Source organism: Rhagoletis pomonella, unplaced genomic scaffold, assembly GCF_013731165.1.
Source record: "Rhagoletis pomonella isolate Grant_MI unplaced genomic scaffold, Rhpom_1.0 Rhpom_scaffold_00007, whole genome shotgun sequence".
In the NCBI taxonomy this organism is placed as follows: domain Eukaryota; kingdom Metazoa; phylum Arthropoda; class Insecta; order Diptera; family Tephritidae; genus Rhagoletis; species Rhagoletis pomonella.
In genome coordinates this window covers 50447191-50462531 of record NW_023458561.1, presented here as the reverse complement: position 1 = coordinate 50462531, position 15341 = coordinate 50447191, and the positions used below count along the sequence as shown (strand labels likewise).

At 35.3% G+C, this 15341-nt stretch overlaps 1 protein-coding gene across 2 annotated transcripts; it reads left to right on the top strand.

Moving 5' to 3' along the window:
• Nucleotides 1-1104: 1104 nt before the first annotated feature.
• Nucleotides 1105-14932, top strand: LOC118743001 (facilitated trehalose transporter Tret1-2 homolog). Of its 2 annotated transcripts, none has more exons than XM_036475453.1 (5): nucleotides 1105-1683; nucleotides 10079-10368; nucleotides 10500-10691; nucleotides 13426-13734; nucleotides 13808-14932. In XM_036475453.1, exons 2-5 carry the CDS (start codon nucleotides 10080-10082, stop codon nucleotides 14590-14592), a joined length of 1575 nt encoding a protein of 524 aa, XP_036331346.1. In that variant the 5' UTR covers nucleotides 1105-1683; nucleotide 10079; the 3' UTR covers nucleotides 14593-14932. The 2 variants fall into 2 exon arrangements, with proteins under 2 accessions (XP_036331346.1, XP_036331347.1); XM_036475454.1 differs by having other exon boundaries at nucleotides 1107-1282.
• Nucleotides 14933-15341: the final 409 nt, after the last annotated feature.

Below are 15341 nucleotides of genomic sequence, written 5' to 3'. Positions count from 1 at the left end.
TTTTTTTTTGCCGACGTTTCGACCGTTTAATATGATCTTCTGCAGGGCTCGAAATTGCTGCATTTTTCTGTGTCTAGATTCCAATCATTCCATGAGGTAACCCGTGAAAGTATTGGAATGGACTTGTCGAGAATTTTGGACAGATATCTTAACTTATTTGGGGTCACTCTCTGGAGTTTACTTATTTATGTACAATGATCTATAGGGAGGATACTGAGTACGGTTTCAAGGATTATTTTTAGTTGGTAAAACGGCCGACAGTCATCTAAAAAGCTTCCACAGCCACCATTGTCAGAAATAAATCTGAGTATTTCCTTGTTTTTGGATAGTCCCCTTGATTCACTAGCAGTTACTTTTCCCTATGGGGATTTCATAAACATTGAGAGATTATTCAACTTAAATCAATCACTGCTGGCACGCGAATAATCGCAGAAATGTCCAACGTCCACAATCACTGTAGTCATGCGCGGCTCTCTGCTTGGATGCCAAAACTATTTATGTATGTTTAATAATACTGATAAGGCAGTTGGTCTTTAAGAATGATTTTTTGATCGCAATGTCAACAGCAATTACGCATAAATTACACATATTTACGCAGACCAAACAAATTAGCACAAATATTGATCACACAAATATTGAACGGAGGATCGTCTGCTATGTGATCCGTGTGGCAAAACGCTCTTCTCTGCAGCTGATAGCTAAGTAAATAATACAAAGCTGATAATATTGCGATTTCGCTTGACTGCTTTGGTGTTTTAGCACTAATGTTTATTGTTTCTTTGTGGCGATTGCGATCACGCAAAGGCCAAACTACTAATACCCATAAATGTTATCAGCACTCAAGAGCGGGCATGACTAGTTGGCTGATGTGTGCGCAATTGCAATCATTTTAATTTAGAGGGCCCTGAGAGTTTTTCGAATATGTAGTTACTTATAAATATCTTCCTCTTTATTTTACGTTTATGTAGTAGATTTTCAATGGGCTGACATACTTGACGGCATACCATCGCTCCATCCAACCTTTGGTTAGCTGAGCGCGGTGGTGGTGATCGCGGCGATCAAAGCGTTTTGAATGCCGCTTAACCGCTTAGCTATGCGACATTTGTGCTTTAGTTGGTTGGCGTAGCTGCTTCATATCGGACGGTTTGATTTCAAACGGATATTTGGTTGGTTCAACCGCTTAGTGATAGGCGTTAAACTTTTGCGCGATCGGCCAACAGAGCAACTGTACCAAGTGAGGGAGTTCACTAAGTCACCGTGTCACGGTTGGACTTTAATAAAAGTGTGTAAAACAGCTGTGCGTCGCGCTCTTTGTCTTTTTCTGTTTATTTTAGTACTCGTACCAAAAAAGGAGTTTTTTATTTTGTTTTTTCGATCGTTGATGTTGTTCTGATCCCGTCCGTACTTATGTATATACAGTGAAGCAAGCAAATAGGATTTTTTGTGTCAGCTTAGCATTAATCGTTTTGTTTGGCGCGTATAATTGTTTATGTTTTTGGATCTCTAAAAATCGTGTCTTACAAAGTTGTATGACCAGTTTTGAACGTGCTGCTCATATTTTAATGCCAGCGCACTTGCCATAAACTTCAGTTCCGTGGAGTGCAATATTGCGTTTGTTCGCTGCTGCAGTGATCGATTGCATTTTAAACTTACTTGAAGAAGGTAGTGGAAAGTGTAAGAAATGTAAGTGTCGCCGTTTGGAAAAGAAACTGCATAAATAATTTATTAGAAAATAATGTGATCTAATTTGTAGCCTATAATTTTCATGTATGGAGCGCTTGTTTGCTGGAAGAACGTCATTTATTATTATGTATAATTTGTTTAATCGAAAATTATTAGTTTGAAAGGCTAGAAGAGCAGAACCCTGCTCACAGCATAGGGGAAGTATAATGGCGCTGTGAAACCATATGGTATACTAATTTCTTACGATGCTATGTGTTTTGGCGATGATATTAGTTCCACTTGTGAGATCTCTACAAGGATTGACTGTGTTGCCAAGAGTGCGTACTCATTTAGGATCTTGCAACTCTGCTTTAACTCGATCAGAGATGAACAGCTCTCAGTAAGTCAATTTGCATTGGCTATATGTGAGTGTAAAGCTTTGTGGGCTGTCTCGACTGCCACAAAATATTCGTTTGGTCTCTGATCAAATCTCTATCGGTCAAACACTTATTCTTAATACACACGTGACCGTAGGATATCTGGATATCCTAGGATATCTGGAGGCGCTCATACAATTTTACCCTTTTTTTGTATGCATGCTCACCTGCATACATATATCGACAACTTTGAATGCTAAAAGACTTGAATTTCGATATAAAACGATTTCATATCTCTACTTTTGTTTATTTACGCCGATCACTTTGACAACATACGTTGGTTTGAGCTGTCAGGTCACTTGGTCAATTTGTCGAATACCCCTAACATATTTGGAATCAAGTACTAAGTAAGTGACACCAGTATTGTATGGGTTAAACTCTCGGAGAAAAAAATTGTATTCTCATGCAGATCATATCGGGCACTAAAAAATGTTGAAAAGCTAACTTAAAAGGCGCAGCAAAGTCGCTGACCTTAAGCTGGTTTTAAATAAATACCTGGGATCGTAGATAACCATTAACTACCAAGATTTTTATATTAGGATCATTGTAAAATCGTTTTTTTTTTTAAGACATTAAAAAAGAGGAGGTTATCAATTCGAAGGAATATTTCTTTATTTATATTACCGTCGGCCGCTGTGGTGTAGTGGTAAGCAGTGCGCGCTTTCACTCATCAGCACCTGGGTTCAAGCCCTGGTCAAAGCAACGTCGCAAAAAGTATAGAAAAAGGTTTTTTCTTAACAGAGGTCGTCCCTCGGCAGGCAATGGCAAATCTCCGAGTGTATTTCTGCCATGAAAATCAGCTTCTCATAAAAATACAATTGCCGTTCGGAGTCGGCGTAAAACTGTAGGTCCCTCCGCTTTGTGTAACAACATCAAGGCGCACGCCACCAATCGGTGGAGAAGCTCGGCCAAACACTAACATATGTGTAAGCGCCAATCTATTATTATTATTATTATTCTTGTTTTCGTATGAATCGAAAACCCGAAATTTTCTTATCATTTTCTATACAAAATTTTCAAATTTTCGATTCGTACGAAAACAGGAATACGCCACATTATATTGTACCAAAATTCTACTTCACATACCAATCTTCAACAATTTGGACCCAATATTTACTGAAATATCATAGTTTTTGCATTTTCCGATCATTTATGTATACATTTTTCTATACCTATCTCGATTCGTTTTGGCTGTTACAAACAACCGTTATGCCAACAAAGTTATAATACCCGGTGAACAAGTGCGCTCGGGTATAAAAGTAATAACCCGAAAATTTCGATTATTCCTGTTCGAAAAAATAAAAACCATAAAATAATATTTAAATTTGTTTGAAAAAAATAAATATAATTTTAACGGTTAAATTATTATAAATATGATAACCGTAATGATCCCTTATAAGTATGTATTTATGTACATATTTACATTTAGTTTTCAGACATCAGCAAATGTTTTATTTCTAAAGGGCGTCACAGAAACATTGCCAATTATGATAAAAGTCTATTCTATAGTCCAAATTTTTCAAGAAATTCTTTGTTATTTTTGCTAAAATGCTACCCGTTGTAAAGTACTAGAAGCATTTATGACTCTTTGTTTTACATAATGCATATCTGCATTGAAAGAGTTTCTCATAAAAACCTCACTTCTGTGCGGAGCCGAAATGACGCATTAATTTTTTGGTTTATTCCAAGACACTAGAATGCAAGCTCTTCACATTCCTCCAAACCGGATGTTTCCTATGCTTGGGTAGGTTATTGAGAAGCAAAGGTCACTCTCGCTGAACAAAGGTTATGGAATACAAGCTCATTTTGAAAATATACAACATGGATGCCGATGCTGGTAATCACGGAAGAAAAGGGCCCACACACAATCGGTGTCAGTTGGCACAGAGACGTAACGACTTAGGCGGTTACAGCGCCAATCAAGAAGAAGAATAATATTATTTTAATGCCAAGTGATTACTCTGGCCACTCGTACACACTTTTCTATGTACACGTATAGCTTTGTATTTACGTAATACTTTAGTACGATATTTAAATACTTAAATTTTAAGTACGTATACGCTTTTAATTCAAATATGCATAATCTAAGATAAAATAAACTGAATTTAACAAAGTTTTAATTTAGAAATGAACTAAGTAAATATGCAATGATTATTATAAATATATTTTCTTAGTAAATATTTACTAAAACTATGAGCATTTATTGTGTCTAGTCCACAAAAATATACACAAAAAGGAATATAATACGTATGTAATAAAATGCATGCAACTTGACCTCTATTAACGTAACGCAGCATTACCTTATAACTGATAACATGCACCAAGTGACTGACAAGCTGTAAGTTATTTGTTTTACTAGTCACTTGTGCAAGCAATTTGACGTTATCAAAAATTTAATTTAATTTGCAAAACTTAGCAGAATAGCAGTGTTCAGTGCCGGATTGCAATCTTGGCCGTCCTAGGCCCAGCAATGCCAGTCGCCCCTTTCTCAGCTCCCGTTGTTTAATTACCACATATGGATTTACTTTTTTGCCGACCTTTATCGAAATATGATATCGATAATAAAATAACACCGATGTCTATATTGCTTACTGCTAACATTTGTCGTTGTATAAATTTTCGCTTAACAATAAACAAAAAGTGCCTTGTAAAATGGCAATTGCTTGATACCATTCTCATCGTAGCTCAGTATACTTACTGACATCCCACATGTATTAAGGGTTTGTCGTGGATACGTGGATAGATACCCTATGAGTAAAATTACTAATACCTGGTAATTCAGCTGCAGCAAAAAGCCACGCAAACACACGCGGAGAGGAATTCCATGTTTGGGTAAATGGTTTGTAGACCTAATTTGAACCCTTCATGAAAGTACAAAGCGCTGTGAAAAAAACGTAACAGGTTAGCGGCTAAAAAATAGACCTGGTTGTTTCTAAAACCATATTGCTTTTAAGAGTTAAGTGTCGTTATATTGAGTTTAAAATTTACTTTGGATCGTACATGTGTTCATGGAAAAAATTTTAATTTCTAAAGAATTTACTTTTTTTACGGGCCTACATATTTATATTCGACTTTGCAACGAATGTTTCAAATAATTTACTTGAAATTTCTAAGTCCTTAAAAAAATCCTGAACTTAATCAACAAAAAAAACACAGTTTTACGGGTACCATATTAGGCCCATAGTTTTGCGATTATATTGATTTTTGTACGTGTAAAATTGACTGTCGCACGGTGTTATATTTTATTTTTATTAAAAATTTAAATAAAAGCTTACCTCTCGTTCCCTACAAAGAAAAAATGTTTTTTGCTGCCCGAACTGATTTATAAAGTAATATGCAAGATCTTCATTGGCCTTGAACAGTGTGACCAGGTAAGCCCTTTTGGGACTTAATCCTTTCTTCGGATTCGCAATCAGTTTTCGTTTCAAAATGCTGTCGTGAAGGAAACAACTTAAAATTCTCACCTCGTTACCGAACACACACATTTATCTGACACAAAATCTGACTACATACTGGAGTACTTGAATATCAAGTTGCTACACGACTTGCAACTTGAAAGAAAGTTCTTGATCATGCAACGTCCAAGTTAACCAAAACAACCGATAATACTATGCATTACACATATAAAAATTTGCTCACACCTATGAGTTGTCAAACGTCGGGTTTGGTTGAGAACAAATTTATGTGCCTTTTTATGCACATTATCTCAACAGCTGCCACACAGAGGGGCAAAACAGGTTGCTGTCGACAGTTTTGATAGCCCAAATATGAACCGATTTTTAATTAAATTTCGCGTCGATCTATAAGTGGCGATTTTTTAAAAAGGCTCTGGTTTTTTATTTATTTATGTTGGAAAATTAAAGAAAACAAATTTTTACGTTTGAATGCTTCCATTTTATTGGAAAATACTTGAAATATCTGCAATTATTTAATTATTGGCGTTGATATTTTATATCTCTATACTAAGTTGCAGCACTCTACAATGAATACTTCCGGAGATATGTTGTGTGAAAACTTTAGTTTGTATGTGAGGTGCCACGCCCCTTGATATATCGAAATTATTTTTCTTCTATTATCATCCTTGGAGAGCCTAGATTCGATGCCCAAAATTTCAAAAATATCGGCACAGCTGTTCTCGAGTATTTCGAACAGTAAAAAAACGGCTTCCAAAATATATACTAGTAAAGATAACAAATTAAATAAATACATTTTTTAATTAAATGTGGGCAATGGAAAAATGTTAACGAATAATTTTTAAAATAATTGCAGACATTTGAAACTAATTTCAAGTATCCTCCCAAAAAGGTGGAAGCATTCAAACGTAAAATTTTTTCTTTAATTTTTCAACATAAATAAATAAAAACATAGAGCTTTTTTTAAAAAATCGCCATGGATAGATCGACGCGAAATTTAATTATCTTTTATTAAAAGAAAAGAAACTTCCTTCTAAGAATGTTTAATTTAATTTGAAAAAAGTTTCATTTAATTTGAATAAAGTTTCATTGAATCTGAAAAACGTTTCATTTAATTAGAAAAAGGTTTCGCTTTATCTGAAAAAGGTTTCACTTAATTTGAAAAGGGTTTCATTTAAACTGAAAATGCTATAGTTTTATACTTGTACAAAAACTTATGCATCTTTTAATGTATCGGTTAAAAGGGTGATACAATACTTTGCACATTACCAAACATTCCATTTTCCAATTGGGATGTATAGCACATTTGCATTCGTACATACTGTATACAGGCAGCCCAGAGTACACTAAAGCCGCATGCTGAACAATTATCACATCACTTCGATGATGACCGCTGCTCCGCATCATTGCGCACAATTCGAATTGGCGTCCAACATTTTGATTAATGTTGATTGGTTTTAAATTAATTGTTTATTACACAATACTTGCTTTCGTTTGTGAATTTTGCAATCATAAATACGTTGTTGTTTATTTTATTTATGCATAGTATGCAGTTATGTGTTGCCCATAAGGATCATTTCTGCTGCTGGTTGGGTGCTTTCTAATGATGTAGCTGCAAATTTTCTTCAATTGCATTATTTTCTCCTCCGATTGCGGCATGCGGCGCGACGTTATCGCACAAACGGGAGTGAATTACAGTTTTACGCCAAAGTTTATGCTAAAGTATATTAGTCGAATCAAGTGTGAGTCAGGTCTTGAAATTAGACGCATGTTTTAGAGAATTTAATGTAGTTTCCGAGCATATAATTGAATATGTTAGCGCGATATGTAATATCAGATTTTCTAATTTTTTCGACTTTTAGCATCGTCTTGCATGATTTCGCGAAAATAATTTTTCGCACAATAGAAAAATTATACCAAAAGTTTGGAAAATTTACAGTATTTATACCTATGTAATTTTTAAGTACCTATAACCTTTGTTTTTCTGAGATTAGGAAGCAGATTGTTTTCAAAAATTTCGCTATATTTAAAGATTGGGCTATTTTTATGATTTATAGACGTTACAATTATTCAAACTTCTCTACATTTTAAATTTAGATTTTCCAATAAAATAGAGAGTACAAACTAAATTTTCGAAATGGATGAAATTTAAAATTCCCGCTAACAAGAGTGGCAATGAGGCCATATTTACCTTATTTCACAATTCTCTATTTTTAAGAAAAATTAGAGAAATTAACGTGAGAATTTTTTACAGGCGCTTTTATTTAGGTATGGGCTGTTATGTAAGTTTTCTGAAATGCAAAAATACAGCGCTGTATAAAAAGTTCGATTTCGCCCAAACGTATGCTTGTTTACTTTCTAATGTCCATTTGTTGCATAAAAAAACTTTAGTTAAAAATACAAATTTACCCAGTAGCGAAAATGGTCACTGGTGACATCGTCACTAATGATAATTTAGTGACATCGTCGCAAATGCTGTGAATCCTAAACGACATATAGCTGACAATGACACTGCTGGCAATGTCATGCAGGTATACTCCTATCAAAGACTTATCAACAGACAATGTCTTGCAGCGGTCACTTATAAAAAATTCATTGCAGGACATTGTCGCTTGAATGTCATCAATGATCATTAAACATAAGTGACTAATAGATGACATTCGCTATGGAGTAACCACTACGCCCTCAAATACTTTAACAATTTTACTTGCGCATTAACATTCATGAAAAACTATATAAGTATTTAAACAAAAGAATAACTAAGTAAACACCCTACTCATATTTATGGATTTGTACATACGCCTTTTCCGTATGTGCTTCTGTTTACATACATACTTACATATGTATACCATATCTTCATTAGTCTAACTTTGTTATCACATTTTTATACATACATACTCAGACGTGAAATCAATAATGTGCACTAAGTGCATACTTGAACTGATTATCAGACTTTTATTCACAAATTTTGTGTTGAATTATTCACCTTAAAGTAAGGTGAGTTACACAACGGATTCGGAGTGTAAACCAGCAGCCTGCCTAGATAATTTCTAGCGACAAGCCGGTCATGTTTTGACTAATAAGAAGAGTGTTTATATAAATTCCTAACGCAGCCACGTCGAATCAGTTTCATTTTGATTTTCTAAGCTCTACGTTCCCTTAAGTTAAGTTAATCAGGCTTTTACGGAGAGGATAACACAGGCACGCAGAAAAACCTCTTGGCCGAGACACTACGCTCTAGTCTATTCCGACATATATTTTCCCATGATTCCGCATGCGGTGTCAAAAGTGTCAAACAGTTTACCTAGCGGCCACCACAGAGAACTTTGCAGTTATCCCAAAGTTTTGATGCCGTTTTGCTTAGGTGTAAAGTTTTAAAATCTGTCTGACTGACGAAATGATATTCAAGTATTCCGAGATGTAAAATAAGCAGATCCAACAAATAAATGCAAGAATAATAAAATAATAAAAAAAAAGTATTCCGGGCTTTATTAGTCCTTCTGAAGGGTTTAATTTAAAATTGTTTAGATGTATGTATGTACCTGTAACCATATGCACATTGGTAGTTTTTTCTGAAACTTTCCTTCCAAACACGTCTGCCTTAGAATTGTTGAACTTGGAATCAATTAGCGATCAATGTGATGATCATACGTAAACTCAAATTGGGTATTTTGTCTACGGTTAGATCTAAATAGTTAAATTGACTTTTCTTCTAAACAAAATTCCAACGATGACGCGGGGAAGAGATTCTATACGCCATTATTATCCACGAGTTCTAATTTCACCAATGCTTCCGAGAGGGTAGGATTATGATGTATTATCGAAAGACTTTCCGTCAACTATTGTCCACTTTGGTTTGGAGACAAACCGGTTTAGTCTTTGTGCCATATTCACAGTCAATTTTCGTTCAGAAGGATCGCCGAAACCGGTTTGTCTTCAAACAAAATTTGACAACTTAATCAAGCTTGAAGTTGATAAATCAGAGCATCTCTCCACCGATTACTAAACTTTTTAGTCAATAAACGTTATCCTTTGAAAATGGTTCACTTGAAAGCCTCTTACCCTCGACAGAGCCGACACTACAGCTCTGCATGCAATGTCGCATGGCCCAGTTTATTCTATCCCTCATAAAGTTCATAGTTATAAGACACCCTGTACATTTATCAAAATTCAGCACTCTATTTTATTTTGTATTTTGTACACATATAGATATTTGCTAAAAATGCTCGTTGAGCAGTTGATAAAAATAACTTACTTGTTTAAGAAAATGCATTATCGGACCCTAAGTGGTGCTCATATGTACTTGCTAATAAAACTGATAAGCAAACCTTACTTTTACGAGTATCACTCTAGCACAATATATGTATGTATGTACATTTGTACATACCGATATGCGAAAGCCTCTTCGATATCAAACGACTCTTATTTAGTTGTTAACATTTATGGAGGAGTTTTATTTACACCCAAACAATTGTTAGGAATAATTTTAATATCTCTACACTCTTTCATTGCATTTACTCACATAATCCGTCATAGTTTTTTTTTTATCTTCTATTACTATAACAGCATGACCGACTCTATTGCAGCCAAGGCTGAAGAATTTGAGTCTTTGACTACAACAAATGGTAGAAATGGCAGAATACCACAAATTGTTGCCGGCCTCAATAAGCCAGCAAAACAAATACCGCTCGGTGAACAAAGTCGCGCTGTACGTCGTCAAGGATTAATGGTTATCCTCGGCAATATAGGGCTACTCTCCGCGGGTATGGCCTTAGGTATGCCTACAGTCACCATGCGTCAGCTCACTGACCCCAATGAGGCTGTCCATCTTAGCGAATCGCAGGCGTCTTGGTTTGGTAAGTGAAGATGAATGAAGTTCTTTATTTATAAGTACTCGTACGTTTGCATGGAATTTTAGTGCATTTGAATAAAATCAAAAATTATTTTCTTAGATTTCTATTTTTATTAACTTTTTTTTCTTTTTTAGCTTCGATCAACACTCTTTCATGCCCACTCGGTGGCCTTCTGTCTGGTATTCTGCTGGACAAATTGGGTCGTAAAAATACTCTCATCGTATTGAATGTGATTGCTTTGTTTGCTTGGGCATTGATGGCGTTAGCGATAGAGAGCAATGTGGATGTCGTTTTTATACAATTACTGGTGTCACGATTTTGTATTGGTAAGTAAAACTTAATATTTGAGATAGTAAAGCAAGTAGTATTTTATTGGAGTCATAAGTACACCGAACTCGCGGTTCTCAGCAATTTATTCAACTACATGGATCTTATAGCATCAAAAGCGCTGAAATGTTTGGCAATTGTCAAATTAAACCGGCCGGTAATCTTTAAGAAAGTTTGGATCGAAATGGTTTTCATTTGACATTAAAATGTAGTTACGCATAGTTTTGCCGCATTTACCAATCACATAGTCCACTGACAAATATCTAATAGGGAGCCTCCCTCTCTGGAAAACGTAGCTCCAATGCGTGCTAGAAAGAAACATTTAATTGCTTCCTTTCAAAAAAATTTCTCATTACTAGAGCTCGGAGGCCTAAAAATATGTACCATAAAAACTATAAGCAAAGTTTATATCAATAGACTGCGAATGTTTATACAGAAAAGGAAGGCTAAAAGTATGTAGGTACTACATAACTATAAACAAAATGTGTACAAATTTATACATTTCGCGTATGCTTAAGTGGTGCATATTTTTAGGCGTCGTTTTCTGCATAGAAATCCCCAGTCTGTATATCAATTTATATACAATCAGCGTAAAAAAATATGAATACCTTGACGTTTTGACGATTTTATTTGTTTTTTTAATTTCCATACAAAATTTTACTTATTTTTTATAAAAGTGTAGTTCATTCAACTGCAAAACCCAATCAATTTTTTCATACAGGACTGGGGAAAATGCAAGAAATACAAACAATTTTGATTCAAATCTTCAATTTTTTAATTCGGTTTTGTAGCACATTAAGCTTTAGTGTAATAAAATCCAAGTTTAAAGTCGCTAAAAATGGCGAATGTTTTTTTTTTTAATTTTTTCCCCCGGGTGTGTTGCGTTCATGCGTTATATGGCGGAAATGTGATAAAAAATTTCTCAAAAATCAACGGTAACTTTTCGTGACTGGAAACTTGCATTTATTATACTAAAAATTACTGAGCTACAAAATTTAATACTCAAGAATTTTCTAAGAAATTTAGTTTTTTTGTTTTTTGCTATTTTTTTGGCTTTATAACAATTATATTCAACAATTTTTATTGAGCTCGAGGCCGTTTTTTAATGAAAGTTTATTGTGGAAAAGCAGCAATAATTTGAAAAAATGGTAGAAGTTATGGCTATTTCGGAAATCACCACATTTCCTCATCAGACTTCTTTCAGTAGGATTCGAACCGACGATCACCGCTGACTCAGCCAGTTGCCTACGCACTGTGCTAAGTTTGTCTTGTTAATTATCGTTTGCTTTTTTCCACTAAATTTTGATTAAACTTTTCGGTATTTCTTGCATTGCATACACAAAAATTCTTTAAGAAATTGAGTTAAGAAGTTGAGTTTAAAAATTTAAAATTTTGATAAAAACATTTTGGTATTTCTTGCATTTCCCGAGTTCTGCATGAAATTAAAAAATGTATTCTTGTGAGTTTCGTTGTTGGATGAACTACGTTTTTTTTTTTAAATAAGAAAAAAATTGGTGTGATAAACATAAATAACTAAAATAATTAAAACGTCGGCGTGTTCATATTTTTGACGCTGACTGTATTTTGTTTATAGTTATGATGGCACATATTTTCAAGCTTATTTTTTTTTTGCATACAAATGCGGCCTCTAGTCATTAGTTACATTTTACTTAAGGGGTTTAAGTGCAACTGAAAGGTTTGACATCCGGCAATTGCTAGGATTCGTAGACCACACGAACTTGTTGTAAAGGGAAAATTGTTCCAGATCCACGTGGTATCATAATGGGCCTTTAATCGGGTCTAGAAATGCTGTGTTTTTTTTTTTAAGGTCAGCTGCTTTTTCAACTTGACGACTACTGTAGGCGAGACGTTGGAGGTCCCACACACCAAATTGGAGGAGAACCTAGGCCAAATACTTAGAAAAAGTTTAAGAGCCAACTTGATGGCCGCTATAGCTGAGAGGTTAGAGGTTAGAATTTGAAAAGGTTTTTTCGGCAGGCAATTGCAAGCCCCAACAAATTGGAGAAGAAGCTCGGCCAAACACTTAGTAAAAGTGTAAATTCAAATATTTATTTATTTTTTAGCTACTTCAACCTAACGAAAGGCCAATATAGGGTAACAACGCAGAAATGGACACCTAATTTTTGCTTTGAATTGGTTCAAAAACGAGTCTAAACTTGAAATAAATATTGCTAACTTAGAGTGAGGTTTTACAGGGCAGATGAAAAACTTCCCAAACTCATTTTCTTCAAGTATTTTGCAAACCGTTTTGATTACAACATTTTTGCGTATTCAAATCCAAACATACCTCTTTACAAATCGGTAGAGTTCAACCTTATTTATTTAAAAAATTTTGTAATCATTTGAATTTATGGAACTTTTTGCGTTTTCTTTGCACTCGTCAAATTTTCATTTTACTGAATAGAAATGGCAGAAATAACTCGGTCTATTTGGAAACGACCCTTTTTTATTTTTACTATCTATCTCCATGAAAATTTAAGTTTTTATAACTAATGAACTTAGCAACTTTTCACTCTAAGCTAGCGAATATCTACATATGTATGTACATAGGTACCTACGTAGCTCCACCTACAACAAACCTTACGCACCTCTTTCAAAATAGTTTACGAATTTCACGTTAATAGTTTAGCTTTTATTTTTCTTCTTTAACTAGGAGTAATCTGTTAACGGAACTCTTCTAAATACTAAATTCTTATTTTTCTTGTTTGGTAGGTATTACTATGGGCATTGCAAGCGCGCCAGTTGGAGTCTACTCTGCAGAAATTAGTTTGCCGCGCATACGTGGACGCCTCATTCTGGGCACTTCGGTAGCGATTTCTGCAGGCATTATGGTTATCTATATAATTGGATATTTTATACGCAACGACTGGCAATTGATTGCAATGCTTTGTTGTGCCTATCAAATCGTGGCTATGTTTTGCGTCATTCCAATGCCTGAGTCACCCAGTTGGCTGGTGTCCAAGGGACGTTATGAGGAGGCAAAGAAGGCGTTGAATTATTTTCGCGGCATGGAGAAGTCTAGTAAGTAACCGAAATGCATAATGTTTGTAATTAACGGTAACCTTTTATAATTTTTTTCTCTTGCAAACTCAAGGTGAAATTACACATCCGGAAGTGCAGGCCGAATTCAATCTGCTGCAGAAGTCTATACAGCTGGGTGAGGGTGTAAAGAAACCGCCCTTCTTGGAGTGCATACGCCAACCAGAGGTCTACAAGCCGCTTCTCATACTCATGGGTCTCTTCGCTTTCCAACAACTGACCGGCATTTTCGTTGTTGTCGTCTATGCTGTGCAGATTTCGCAAGAGGCTGGCGTCACAATAGATCCCTTCATGTGTGCTGTAATGATCGGCGTTGGACGTGTCGTCACTACCGTGCTGCTGGGTACCATCTTGGAGCGCTGGGGTCGTCGCCGTTCGGGCATGGTGTCGGCACTTGGCATGTGCGTTTGTATGTTTCTGCTGGCCGGTCACAATTGGAATGCATGGCTGCAGCGTATACCATATCTACCGGTCATTGCAATTATCGCTTTCATTGTCTTGAGCACATTCGGTCTCTACACGCTACCCTTTTTCATGATATCCGAGCTATTCCCGCAGAGAGTGCGTGGCGCCGCTTCGGGCCTAACAGTGGCGGTGGGCATGTGCTTTGCCTTTATCTGCATTAAGACATATCCAGCGCTGAAAGCATCTCTGGGTAATGAATGCTGCTTTGTTGGCTATGGTATTATGGCGTTCTTGGCAGCGATCTACGTATACACGGTGTTGCCTGAGACGCGTGGACGTACGCTACTTGCCATTGAAGATCAGTTCCGCACTGGCGTTAAGTCGCAGCGTTATCAAGCGGCTGCGGTGGAAATGCAGGAAGTAACGGTCAAATAAGTTGATCACGTGGGAATATGTGTGAGTAAATTAAATAACTAATCTTCGTATTTGTAGTGTAATTAGGAAGTGAAAGTTGCTCTTAGTTAAAGCGTTTGCGGTAGAGTTGCAGCGCGTGAGCTAAGTAGTGCTGCCTGTTAGTACATTAGATTAAAGAAATTTGCATTTTATTTTGTACAAAAAAAAAACACAAGTACTGTAAAAACAAAAAAAAAAACTTAATTTTGTATGTTAAATAAACTGTGATAGGTGAAGTTATGTAAAAAAATACGTTTAGGCTTATACAATACATACAAACATATGTACATATCTTTTTATATTGTATCCACAACTAAGCAACAATTATACATATTTTGAAAATATTACTCATTGTCGTATTATTTATTATTATTAAAGTATTACACTGCGCGACAGTAAATTTTACACACACAAAAAATGAATACATTCGCGAAACTATGGGTAAATTATTAGTTTTTCTCTCTGATGTCAGGATTTTTTAAAAGGACTTTGAAATTTACAAAATATGATTATTTCAAAAAATTATTTAAAAAATTTGGCGCAATGTAGGATAACAATGAGGGTACCATATCGAAAACATCCTTTAAAAATTTTGTTTTTTTATTTTTTATTATTGTTCGCGGATTAATATATGCACGACCTCATCATGGAATTTCGTCCTGCAAACATTATTAACTGAAGAAGGTAAAATTTATTAAAAGCGCATTTTCAATACCTAATCGTCCTTGTAA

Excerpts from the sequence above, each read along its gene's own strand:
- LOC118743001 (XM_036475453.1), top strand. The coding sequence starts at position 10,080 with ATGACCGACTCTATTGCAGCCAAGGCTGAAGAATTTGAGTCTTTGACT. Across the intron at positions 10,369-10,499 it reads ATCGCAGGCGTCTTGGTTTG|CTTCGATCAACACTCTTTCA; the intron begins GTAAGTGAAGAT and ends TTTCTTTTTTAG. Across the intron at positions 10,692-13,425 it reads GGTGTCACGATTTTGTATTG|GTATTACTATGGGCATTGCA; the intron begins GTAAGTAAAACT and ends CTTGTTTGGTAG.